This window comes from Erythrolamprus reginae, chromosome 2 (assembly GCF_031021105.1).
Source record: "Erythrolamprus reginae isolate rEryReg1 chromosome 2, rEryReg1.hap1, whole genome shotgun sequence".
Lineage (NCBI taxonomy): Eukaryota > Metazoa > Chordata > Lepidosauria > Squamata > Dipsadidae > Erythrolamprus > Erythrolamprus reginae.
Window position 1 is genome coordinate 280,809,270 of NC_091951.1, and position 13,154 is coordinate 280,822,423.

The 13,154-nt window shown below is 41.6% G+C and overlaps 1 protein-coding gene across 1 annotated transcript; it reads right to left on the reverse strand.

Annotated features, from left to right (window-relative positions):
- Positions 1–4,931: 4,931 nt before the first annotated feature.
- On the reverse strand, positions 4,932–8,720 carry GAS1 (growth arrest specific 1). The gene has a single exon (XM_070742780.1). The coding sequence runs from the start codon at positions 7,965–7,967 to the stop codon at positions 7,005–7,007; it is 963 nt and encodes a 320-aa protein (XP_070598881.1). The 5' UTR covers positions 7,968–8,720; the 3' UTR covers positions 4,932–7,004.
- Between the last annotated feature and the right edge of the window lie 4,434 nt (positions 8,721–13,154).

Consider the following 13,154-nt stretch of genomic DNA (forward strand, 5'->3'; position numbering starts at 1 on the left):
TGCCGGTTCAAGTCCCAGTGGGTATGGCTAACTGATGAGGCCAAAATAAGGCAGAAATAGATCTATCCTAGTTTCCCTTAATTTTCAAATTCAGCAAAAAAACATGTGACACATACAGAAAGAATTGTCAGCTATCAATAAAATTAACTGCCTTGGAAATGGCGCTGGGTTGGGCTGAGGGGCAAATAAGGAGCTGTGATGTTCCTTCAATACACCAGGGTGATTCGACACAAAAATATGTAACCCTTCCCTGGTGCAGAGCTGAAGGGATTGGATACTGTAGCATAGAAGATAATTCTCTGTCTTACAAGGCAAAGGTTTTATATACTTTTTTAAAAAATTGCACTGTTTCTTATTCTTTCTCATCCTCCTCTTATTCCTTCTGTTGCTCTCTTTAAAATCTAAACATATTGGGGCTGAATGTCTACTTGATTTTTCATTAGTTTCCAGCATGTAAATCAGGTTGTTTATAGGCTTGTTCTACCAGGTCTGCAGATGTAAAAAGTGTATGGATTTTTAATCTTTCAGTCAGTTCTCTGTCCCTTTGGACCCATAGCAAATGCATATAAAGGGATAAGTTACATATTATATTTGATCACATGGTATCTCTTCCATGTTGTCCATTCCCTTAGTAAAGTCTTTTGGAGGTAAGTCTCAAAAAAATATTAGCTTAAGCAAGTTCTCCAGAAACCAAATCTTTCCCACATCCTTCCCTGCAGTTCCTCTTTAAGAGGTGTCAGCATGGCTGAAAGAATGAAGTGGCTCCACATTGTTTGCCTGAACTATTATGTGCTTAACATTTCCATGACAAAAGTGCCACTCGACTTCTCCCCGATTAATGCAGCTTGAGGGCTCTTGTCCTCCTTTAATAAAACGTTGTTGAAATCATTTATTTGGAGTCCCTGGTTACTATTGGGAGAATGACCATCTTTGTGCCAAAATATAGTGTATACAGTTCACTATTTTGTAGTAGATCATTCCATTATTTGAGAAATTGATTAAATGGATGCCTTAGAAAGTATTTATGCTAATACTGCATCACTTTTGTCAGTGTGAGGCTTTTCAACTGTCTGCTCCATCCAATACCTCAAATAAAATACAGTAGGCCTACATTCACATATGCAACCGGTTCATTTTTTTCTTCTAAGCCTATGTTAAGTTTTATGTTGACTTCTTCTCTTCTGTATATGTACATACATAGACTTATTTTTTCCTCTTTGCTTCTTTTTGATCCTTTATGATTCTTTATTTACCTGATCCTGTATTCCGCTTAGAGACCAGACATATTGAAATGTGCTGTCTATCCAGCATTCCCCTGTATTGAATAAAGTGTGGAATAAAGTGTTATGCTAACTCAACTAAATCAAATGAAAACACCCACACCATAGTTCCCTCTAAGCTGAGCAGTGAGCAATCGCTCACTTAAAAATCATCATCAACTCAGAGTTTTCCAAACCTGCCCAGAAGCCGAGAGGGAAAGAGTGAGAGGGAAGGAGAGAGAGAGGAAGAGAGGAAGAGAGAGAAACAGATAGAAAAAAGAGAGGAAGGAAAAGAGAAAGAAAAAGAATGGGAGTAAGGAAGAGAGAAAGAAAATCAAAATCTAGTTTGAAACTAGCTCAACTATTTAAGTGGCATTTTGATATTGATAGAGTTGCCATATTATGAGCTCACTGTTATAGACACAAAGTACAGTATTTTATTTTGAAATTCTCTGAGGCAAAACAGGGTGGGTTTTTTATTTGTTTGTTTGTTTATTATTTCTGTGCCGCCCAGTCCCAAAGGGACTGCCGCTCAGACACTATACTTTTCCGCCCCCCCCCCCCAAAAAAAAAATTAGAGGGAACACTGACCCACACACAAGACTTCTTCGAAGCCAATTTTTTAAATTTTCCCACCTTGGCTACCAGATTGCTGAACATCAGAATGTAATTAAATTTAGGCCTTTATTTAATCCCAAATTCCCAATTAAGGCAGTTTATGTTGTTTGAAAGGAAGAAAATTAATGATAGTGTTAAAATGAGTCTATTTATATTTTCATCAGAGCTATTACATATTATTTCCTGTAGAAAGCTCCTAGATGCAAATATGCAAATGTATCATAGTTGTATCTAAAATGGGTAACATTTTTTAGCATTCAGAGAACATAAGAATTAGGGTAATTTCACACAGGGTGCAGTGAAATCAGAATTTTAAAAACCATAATTCTAGGGAATCATGAAATCCAGTTTCAAATTACCTACCATATATACTACGGAGAGGGGCGGCATACAAATCTAATAAATAAGAACAAGAATACTATTATCAACATACAATACAAAGGTGGTTTGAAATATAAAATTTGTTTCTCATTCCACATTGATTTTGAAAGGAATAATCTTCTACATTTTTAAAATCTTACTGTAAGGTCTCTGATTATTTCCAGCTGCCTAGAGTTATGGAGAATTGGGGGCATTTAAGTTTAATAAATTATTATTAATCTTGCAACTCGGAAATAAGTTGGTTAAGACAGTTTGCTTTACTTTTCAGCCATTTTGTTTGCATGTTTATTTTCAGGTGATCCATGCCTGCCCACGTACACTTTTATATATTGTTAAAAATAAACAGAGACCTTATGTTATATCCATTGTGCTTGTGTACAAAAGCCTCACAGTGCTCTTGGGTGATCAGTGAAGCTTGAACCTGCCTCTATTTACTGTATGGTCACTGTCAGTTCAATGAACTGCCTTCTTATTCTCCACCATTGTCTCACACTCCCTTAAACATTTGTCACTGAAGTGCCTCCAAAGACAAATAAACTGTCACTGAGAATTCAAATCTGCTAACTGGGAAGAAAAGGGGCACAAGGGTATCCAGTGGATTATTTTACATGAAATGGGGAGAGGGAATAATAAGAGACAATGGGAGGGAGGAAGCATTCTTTGCCCCCACTCATTTGGTCAAGATGGGTCAAAGCTTGTAAATATTCCAGAAATCTTGTAAACCTCAAAGAAGTCAGTGCTGTATTTGTTTCTCATGTATCCTTTGAGGCATATCCTATTTTGGTCAAATCTCACCTGCTGGATAGGATAGTGTTGAATCATGGTTGCTTAAGATAATAAAACTATTAGAAATCAATTCATGGAAACTGAATGGACAGAGAAATGGAAGTATTTCTTCAATAGCAAAGCGGAAGCTTTTTCCTTATATTATTATTATTGTTGTTGTTATTCAGAATTATAAAGTCATCATATATAAATGTCTCAAAGAAATTAAAAAGGAACTTGACTGTGACTATAGAAGGATCATCTCATCCATTTGATGAGCTCCAGATGTGCTAGACTTCACAATTATTCTCAGCCATTAAAATCAGCAATGCAGACTGAAAATTGTGGAGTGACATTCAATACATATGGAAAGCACCAGGTTGATACTGAGAATTTTGGGGTGAAGACATTCAATACGTCAATTGGGAGGATCCTTTTCCTCTATGGAGCTCAACTCCAGTTGGTTTTTATTTTTAAAAAACTGCAAACAATACATTTAGAATCTTCATTCCAAATGCCATGTAAATATGGCTATCTACTTTTGGCAGAAATTTATTAAATTAGGATTAATTAGGATTTTTTAGTTTCTTTACCAATAATTCTGTTCCCCAATGTATTTTTCTCTGAGGAAAATCTATGGCCCAAGCTTTCTCCCCTAGAGTATAAGGATTGGGTAGCTATCACCTCAGATCAAATATCAAAGTTGACTTAAAAATATATCATTTCCTGTGACTGAATTAGGAATTTAAGCTAAACCTGAAGACTAGAAATTAAGTACATGTAAGTGGATTTTTTAAATTTATTGTCAGGTTCAATGAACTAATGAAAATATTCTTTTAAAAATGATATAGTGCATTGTGGGGGAGATATTAAATTTACAATTTTGTTAATTGCTTCTAACAACTCTTAGGTCTGATGGTTTTCCCACACCAAAAATGTTATCTAAGAAAACATAACAGTTCTTGCTGATCTTTCTTCCTCAGCAGTCAAGGTTTATTTGTTGCAGCTTTTAATCTTGACTTGTCTTCCAATCACAGCATTGAAAAAGAAGTTTTAAATAAACAGCAGGGATACAAGATAAATAAACTTTTTAAAAAGCAAGTGCCTAGCTTGGCACAGTTCAAACTCAATCCCCCGAGGACCAAGCTCTCTCTTTTGTGTTAATGTTTAAAAGATTTTCAAATGCTGAGTTTATTCTTACTGCAAACATTTCTATTTACAAGGTCAAGTGTATCAGCACTCGAGACAGCTTAAGAGCATAATTATTTATCTAAGGGTGTTTGAGTGTAGATCAGTAGCTCTGGCAGAAAACCAGCCTTCAGAGGGGCTGCAAAACAAATGCTAAGGCCAGTGTAAGACACAGGCTTGTCATTGTTGGTCACACATGGTTCATTATATCTGCTCTCTCCTGCATGAAAGGAAGATGAGTTGGTTTGCAAAATGTCTCCAATTCAGCAATCATCATTCTAAATGTGTTTTTACTCTTTACATATTTGAGTATGGGTTTGGTACTTGCATACAAAACTTTGAGGCCTTCCTATGAATAGCCATCAACAAATTTTTTGTATTTCAATGGAAAAATTGGGACACATCAATGTGTTTCTATGAAAATGCATAACTGGAATAGCTATCTCCAATCATACACCAACTTGTTGCCATGCTAACATACGGTAATTCATATGTGTATCTACCATCTTTGCTCAAAGGAAATATTTTTTGAAGGGAAGCAATTGCCATCTTACTTAAGATATAGCTGGTGAGTTCTCCAATTGCTCAGAGGAATACTACTGAATCCCATGAATTTATTTCATAGCAAGTAATTTGAAGAACAAAATCTATACCCAACTATTTTCATTTATATTCCACTCTGTTCCCATTTGGAGTGGTTTAAAAACAACTTCACCATAATTCTTTAAAAATCTCTTTACTAATTTACACATAAAAATACACAATCAATAGATATTTAAACATAGCGCCTTTTCACACATTCTATAAAAATACAATGTTTTAGGAAGTCCAGAGAAACATGTATACAATTCTACAGAGTTCATAAATCCCTCAAGTACAAAATTTAAATTCAGACTTATTTGAAAAAGTTCTATACATAATTTCATTTAGGGAATTACTGTTGTTTGTTTTCCTTAACATACAAAATTATATCTGTCTCTTTGAAATAAAAGAATAACAGATGTATTTTTTTTTTTGCAGTTGGGGTACATTTAAAACTTTTAATTTCTTAAAAAATAAATTATTCCCAAAGTATACAATTTATAAAATGCTATGTACAAGTAACAACAGCTGGTAACAAAACCAGTTTTAAATACATTTTATATAAAATTTACCAGAGGTCAGCCCCCTGATAGGATTAGAGGCAACATAACTTCTCAGGATATTTTTACATATTGCTTTTTAAAAGTTTTTTTTTTGAAGATGGCAGTGCAGAGCTCTTTAGAGACAAAGGTTGCATTGTTCAACAGCCAACAGTTCAGAATTTTCCCTCCTAGGGCTGAGGCAAGAGATTTTCGGGTGAACTTAACTATTGTAATTCTGACTGATGCAAAAACCAATACAAACCGTGAACAGGAAAAGAAACCATTACTGTAGGAAAAACAATGAACTTACATATCATCCCAGACATCCAGAATGAACTTGTGTATCATCACAAGGATGTAGGAAAATTATGTATCAGTCTTTACTACTTCCCATAAAACCTAGAAACTAATTAAAGCTTCCAAGGTTATGCATCAAGAAGTAAAACTGAAGTATGTGCAATCATCACTGATAACAAATGCATGTATGATACTTCATTTTGCAAAAAAGTTCCTAAACTTACTATATGTGAATCTTCGAAATAACTCTGAAATCTCTTCCCTCTATGCCTGCACACCTATCCAATTAAAAATTATCAAAAATGCATCTTCAGTCAAGCATAATTATGAATTCTATGGATGTTAACTGGATAGTAGGAGCCACTTGTTCAATTGTTATGCAAAGCAGCGCTTTTGGAAGCATTGCAGGGAAACCTTCCCAACTTCACTTGAGGACAGCTTGGAAAAAAACTCCCAGTCATTGGTACATTTATTGTTTTCAAGTTGACTGTAACCATGAGACAATCTGCTTAGTGTTCTTAAATGTCATTTGCCAAATGGCAATGTTTTGCATAGTGCACATGTACAGGTATGTTATGCATACTATATATTTTCTAGTTGGATGCATACAGGTTTGAGGGGAAAAGTCCAGCTGTATGTAATTGGGCAGCTGCAACTGGTGAAGTCTGTGCACACAGCAAAATAAACACTGCACAATCTACACCCCACATGCATAGTCAAAGACATTTCTTACTCTCTCATAAAATAACTAATGTGCAATATATGTAAAAACCTACAGGTGAATTCCAAAGCATATTCGTTTTGAACATCAAGTGGAAACCCTAAAAGAAAAAAGTGTCAATAAAAGGAAGGGCCCAGTATACAAACACCACAGCTTTTTAACTGTACTAGATTCCCTCCCTTTTAAATCAAAAAGGAAATTTAATACAACAGGGAGCATTCCTTTTCGGGCATCGTTTTTTTTTTTTTTAAAGAAAGACGTGAGGAAAGAAAATAATGCAAATGCCCATCGTGAGAGGAAAAAAATATCTTTACACAGCTAGGAACACACAGCAAACCAAATCCCAGCCAAAGGGGCTGGGTCAACTCGGAGGTCTTCCAGCTTCTCTCCACAGAGGAAACTAGGAAGCCCAGGCAAGACGGTGAAGAATACTGGCCTGTTTCGGGGGATTCTTCTCCCTAAAAATACCATTTTCCTCAGGAGATATTCTGCCGCCCTGTGAGAGGAGACACCCGGGGAAGGTCTCAGAGACCCTCCCTCGCCCGGCCAGTAAAACCCCCCAACGCGGGACAAGCGCCAAGGGAGGCCTGGCCGCCTTTCTTTCCCTCTCAGCTCGGCCTCCCTCAAGGGCCTCTCCTCCCAAAGGCTAGGCTAGGAGAGAAGCAACAGCAGCAAAATGGAGGCGAGCGAGAGCAGTGTCCAGGCAGCCGCAGGGCCCGTCCCGCCTTTCTCGGGCATCCTCGGGAAAACTGCCTCGCCGCCCGCGACGGCGGCCACTTCGTCGAAGTAATTTCTGGTGGGCTGGCTGGGCTCTTCCTCGTAGTCGTCTTCGTAGTAGTCGTCGGAGAGGCCGTCCGAGGCGCCGCTGCTGCCGGGCCCCAGCGTGTCGGGCCCGAAGCACAGGCGAGCCATGTTCTCCTTGACCGACTCGCAGATGGGCCGCTCCAGCCCGTCGCACACGCAGTCGTTAAGCAGCAGCGCCTTGGGCACGGCCAGCATGTCCTTGATGACGGCCCGGCACTCCTGAGTGCAGCGGATGCCGTTGAAGAGCTTGCCGCAGAACGCCATGTAGCGGCCAAGAGCCCCTCTGCACCGGCTGTCCCAATCGCAGCGCCGCCGCGCCTCCGTGCAGCCGATCACGCCGCCACCCGCTCCCCCCATACCGCCTCCACCGCCACTCGTCCGAGGCAAGCACGGCTCGATAGCGCGCTTGGTGGCGCGGCACTTCTCGTCCTGGTCGCAGTCGCAATCCTCCAGCGCCGGGCCGCGCCTGGTGTGGTTAAGCTGGATAAGCGCCGAAATGCAATGGCTCGGGCACCGCCGCCTATTGGAGGAGGAAGAGGACGCCGCCGCCGAGGCGGCAAAGCCGTCCCCCTCAGCCATGAGCACCGGCGCGCACGCCTCGGCGTACTGGCTGTAAGCGTAGCCGCAGTCCGGCTCATCCTGGCATTGCAGCATCGCCTGCCAGCAGATGAGGTGCCGGCCGTGAACCCCCGGCGGAGGCCAGGCAGCGCCCAGCAGCAGCACCACCGCCAGCAGCCTCAGCCCCAAGGCGGCCGGTCGCGCGGTCCGTAGGCATCGTTGTTCTCCTCCCGGCCAGGCTTCCGCCACCATCGCGGGCGACCGCAGGGCAATCGTGGTCGGGAAGCGAGCGCGGAGGGAGCGGCGGCCCGGCGACTGCCGAGAGTAGAAAAGTTTGGAGAAGTTCTGCCGAGGGGGCGCATGGAGGTCTCCTCCCTCATCGATCCATCCGCCCGGCGTCCGTCCGCGGCCTGGGAATTTTTCCTTCGGGAACGGTGTTTTTTTTTTCCCCAGAAAAAAAATCGGCGCCTTTTTTTTTGCAGCCCGACGGCCTCCTCCGCCCCTCACTCCCGGGATGGGGAGGCCGGGAGGCGGCGAAAGAAGCCCGGAGTAGCGGGGTGATGATGGGTTCCCTGCTGAGTCGGAGCGGCAGCTTCCCTCCTTCTCATGCCGAGCTCCTTTCTTGGAGGCTCAGCGCATCTCTTCCGCCGCTGAACTTTCTCTGGAGCCGCGCTGAACCTCGCGGGATTCTTTCCCCCGCTGTTGGAACGAAAAGCCGAACTTAGCCGCGGGTGCCCGAGCTCTTCCCTTTCGACTTCCCTCGCCGTTTCTCCCTCTCCTTCTGCCGACCCTTTTGAGGAGCTGTTTTCCTGTCGCGAGGGCTTTAAATACAAAAGTGCCCTCCACGCAGCGGCGGCGGCAGCGTGTTCCGATCCGGCCTCATTATGCATGCATGGCAAAGCAAACAAACAAAAAAAATTAGCGGCACTTCTTCTCCTTATTACACCTCCTCCCCCTCCTTGGCTGGAGCCCTCCGACTGATTCGCTCCTTTCTCCGCGTCTCCACTCCCCCCTCCGGTGGCTCCGCCCCTTTCCCTCGTTTCGCCACCGGCCATTGGTCGGGCCCGATGTCGGCACGCCCCTTTTCCCTTTTCTTTACGAACTTTAGGAAAGGAGAGGGGGGAGGGCCGGGGGTGGGGCTAGCGGGCTGCTCACATTCAAAGCTTGAAAGGAAAGGCTTAAAAAGATTGACAGCAGCCCACTCTCCCCGAGGAACCCACCCGCCTTCCTCCTATTAAGGCGGTTTTTCCGCGCCGCTTCTTTTAACGGAGGGCGAAAAAAAAAAAGATGCAGAAGGGCGAAAGTTAACGGCTTGCTCTCCCATTAGGGTGCTTTAAAGGCAAAAGGGACTTTGGGGGAAAGATCAATGAAAGTTTCCAACGCTCGTCCTCTTAATAAAAAGAGTTGCGCGCTTGTTTCACTTTTGAGTACTTATCCAGAGAGGGGGCTCGCTGTCTGCTCTACCCAACGGGGGGCTGAAAGTGTAAAGTTGCTTTGTGGGGCTCCAGGAGGCCCGTTAAGGAGACACACTCAGGAGATATATATATACTGTATATCTTATATATATATTACTAGTATCATGTATATGAGTACTGTATTACTATATCTTTACATACCTCAAATATGTATTTGACAAATAAATAAAAATAAATATGCACCCCCCACACACACACACACATACCCCACTGACCTCTCCTGAGGTAAAATTTTCACTGAACTCAAGACCATAAAAGTGTTGAAAAGTGTTCATTATGAAAGGGGAAAAGCAAAAAATGGGACATGTGGAGGATTGAAGAACACATATACGTTTGACATAGAGGTCCCCGAACTTGGCAACTTTAAGACTTGTGGACTTCAACTCCCAGAATCCTCCAGCCAGCATAGCTGGCTGGAGAATTCTGGGAGTTGAAGTCCACAAGTCTTAAAATTGCCAAGTCTGAAGACTTCTGATAATGGTTAAGGTAACGCGCTCAAATCCGACTGTTACTTTGGCCTCAGACGTGAAAGCTGGGTTGGCTGACTTTCACTCAGTCACTTATTTTATTAATTAATTAATTTATTTATTAGATTTGTATGCTGCCCCTCTCCGTAGACTCAGACTTACTCTGAGCCCAACTCACCTTAGAGGGTTGTTGTGGGGAAGATAGGAGGAGGAAGGAATATTAGGTGTGTTTGCTACCTGGGGTTACTTATAGAAAGTAATAAAGTCGGGATTTTTTTAAAAAAAAAAGCAAATAAATATATATCCATTCTATGAACTTTAATACATGTTATAAGGACAAGAGATTAGTAAACACAAAGTGGGATGGGGGAGAAAATTGTCATTCTTCAGCTTTGCTGCTAGTACATCTTGCACGTATGTGAGTGTGTCTGCCTGTCTGTTCCTCTGTGTGTCTGTGTCTGTCTGTGTCTGTGAGTCTTTTCGTGCTACCTTAAATTTTACTGTTGCAAATATCTTCTGACCGCAAGGGGCATCAGTGTCTGCTGACTGTCAAGAGGCGGCTTTGCGGCTTTTTGTAGGAACGAGCAGCTCCATCTGTCAGAAAAATCACAGCTAAAGCTATTTTCCAGAACCGAAGGGATCCTGGATTTGTGGGGATACAAGTTGTCTTAAAATCTCAAGTTAGTATAGACATATCGTACAATTAGGAGTCCCTGTGACAGAATCTGTTTCAAAAGTAATCCCAATGAGCAAACTATTATCTCTGAATCTGTTTTCCCATTTAAGAAACATTCTCACAAACATTTTTCTCTACCCCCACCCCCCAAGGGCTCACTTTATGCAGGGCCCAATGTTTTAAGGTCTGGAATTTGATTTGGGAGACATCAGTCTATCCCCGTTAACTTGGAAGAGAATCTCCCCAGAACTCAATCTGGTTTTCTTTCAAACAGCCTTTTTGTATACAGTAATATTTACTATAGAGCATCACATAAGAGTGTCTCTGTTTCTAGTGCAGAGCAGTATTACATCTCCAAATGAAGTACTATATGCTCTTCAAAGGAGCGGAAAATTGTATGTGACCTCTACATTTTTACTTCACTGTGAGATGACTTGGTTGTCCATAGGCACCATTCTTGTTAAAATGACAGCTTGAATTGTGTCTTTCTTGAACTTAGACTGACAAAAGTATGACCTTCCCATAATTGTCCAATCTCTGACACCATATTTTTCAGAGTACAAAAATCTCCCCCCCCCCAAAAAAAGAGGCTGAAAATTTGGATGCATCTTATACTCTGAATGTAGCTTTTCGAAACTTTTCCCCCCAGTGCTAACAAGGCGCTAGTTATCTTCCCAGCTCTTACCAGCTTGCAAGCTTTTTCATTGCTACTCTCTCTGAAGATTTTTTCCAGCCATAAGTCTTTGCAGGCTTTTTTTCATTGCTGCTCGCTCCGAATAAGGTTTTTTAAAACCCTAACAGATTTTTTTTCTATTTTCTCCCCCCAAAACTAAGGTGTGTCTTATATTCCAGTGCATCTTATACTCACTGTATATACAGTAGTTCATGTGTGAGTACTCTACTTTGGGCTCAAGTTGTTGGTTATAGTTCACTGGCACTTTTAAGCCAGATCTCTCTCTGCTGTGCTGTTGTGTACACTGGTATTTCTGACTGGTCACAATTTTTCATGTACTTGATTACAAAGTTCAAGAGGTGTCTGCAATTTAGATTCTGGCTTTGGCTTCCAATACCAGCTTGCCCTCTGTTTTCAATAGCTGAAATTTTTTTAAAAAAGAAATTTGTACAACAATTTAAAATGTTATATAAATAATAAGTTCAGCAGCATCATGTTTAAACCTGCAAAAACCAGGATCAGTGTCCTAACTAAAAAACAAGAAATATAATTATCTACATTCATGTCCACTAATTAGCAGTTCATACACTTAGGTAGAAGCCACTTATTATATGATGTTAATAGTTCATCCAGCTGGATTAAATGTTAGAATTCCTGCCAAATTTCATTTAATTGGAAGAGATTATGTAGAATGATAAGATTTAGTTCATGAGCAGTTTCAATTCATGCCTGCACAAATTACGATATGTCAGGCCAACAAAGTCCACCAGTTGGGATTGTAACAAAGGATAAGTGCTTGGTAACGTCCTGTGACTCTAAAACAATAGAATTGCCAACACAGAATTCCCAAGGCGCATCACACACATAGTAGGCAAAGTGGACTCCATCTTTCTGAGACAACGGATTGTGTTAGCTCAGTCAGCGTTACTGATTTTAAAAGGCAAAGATGTCTTCCAGTTGAGTTCTTGGTTTATATGTACAGTACATGACTGTGCTGTTTTCTGCCCCCCCTTTTTTTCCAGAGTATGTTTTGTTGTGGGAACCTTTGGTGGTCTCCTATTCAAGTGTTTATCAAGTCTGATCCTTCAGAGTTCCAAGTCCAGATGTGGTCGGCCCCGGGCTGCCCTACGTTCAGACATTGATTAGGACTATGTAAAGATCCATATCAGAGGCAAAATATACCAGGAACATCTTAAACCAAAACATAGTTCCCACCCCGTCAAATATCTCATGAAAACTATAGAGGAAAGCTGCTTGATGCCAGGAAATAGCCTAGATCAGGGGTGTCAAACTTGCATTGTCATGGCAGCATCACATGACGTGTTGTGGCCTTTCTCCTTCACTAAACCAAGTGTAGGTATGGCTGGCGCATGAGGCATCTGGCCCACAGGCCGCAAGTTTGACACCTGTAGCTAGTGAAGGGCTGCAAAAAATTTTACTACCATGCTGTGGGTGTGGCTTATTTTCTGGGTGTGGCTTGCTGGCCATGTGACCAGGTGGGAGCTGCTTGACAATCATGTGATTGTCAAGGTGATGTGACTGTCTTAAAAATGGCCAACTTGATGTCACTCACATCAAGGGTTTGGGTTAGGGTGCCTGACCTCTCCTCGGCACAAAGAGATACAATTTCCCTATCTATTTACTATTACTGAACATCCAAAATATACTATTTAATTCTATGCATATATGCCATATGTGTACATACATATTACACACAGGCACACAAAAATATACATTACTATATAAACTGTATGTGTATTTACACAGATACATTCATGCACAGTTCTTCTAAAATCATACACATTCAACCTCATTTAGTGCAATAGGAAAAACGTATCCAGAGCCCAGAAGGGGAAAAAAAGAAAAAAATTCAAACTTTTTCTACCGGTTTTGCATTCCTGACCGTACCCGTAGGAGCCCATCACTGCCTGTGGCCTAGGTGATTTGAAGTGCTTTGACAGGTGTTACATGAAGTGCTTTGACAGGTTTTACCTGCCAGGACCTGCAATCAGGTCCTGGCAGGTACTGTGCCTGACTTACCCACAGACAAGAGCTGTGTGGATGGCCACTGTTAACAACTGACATCGTTGTTGGCAGTTCTGCTACCTCTCCCCAATCATAAGAGTGTTTATCTTTCAAACACATCTA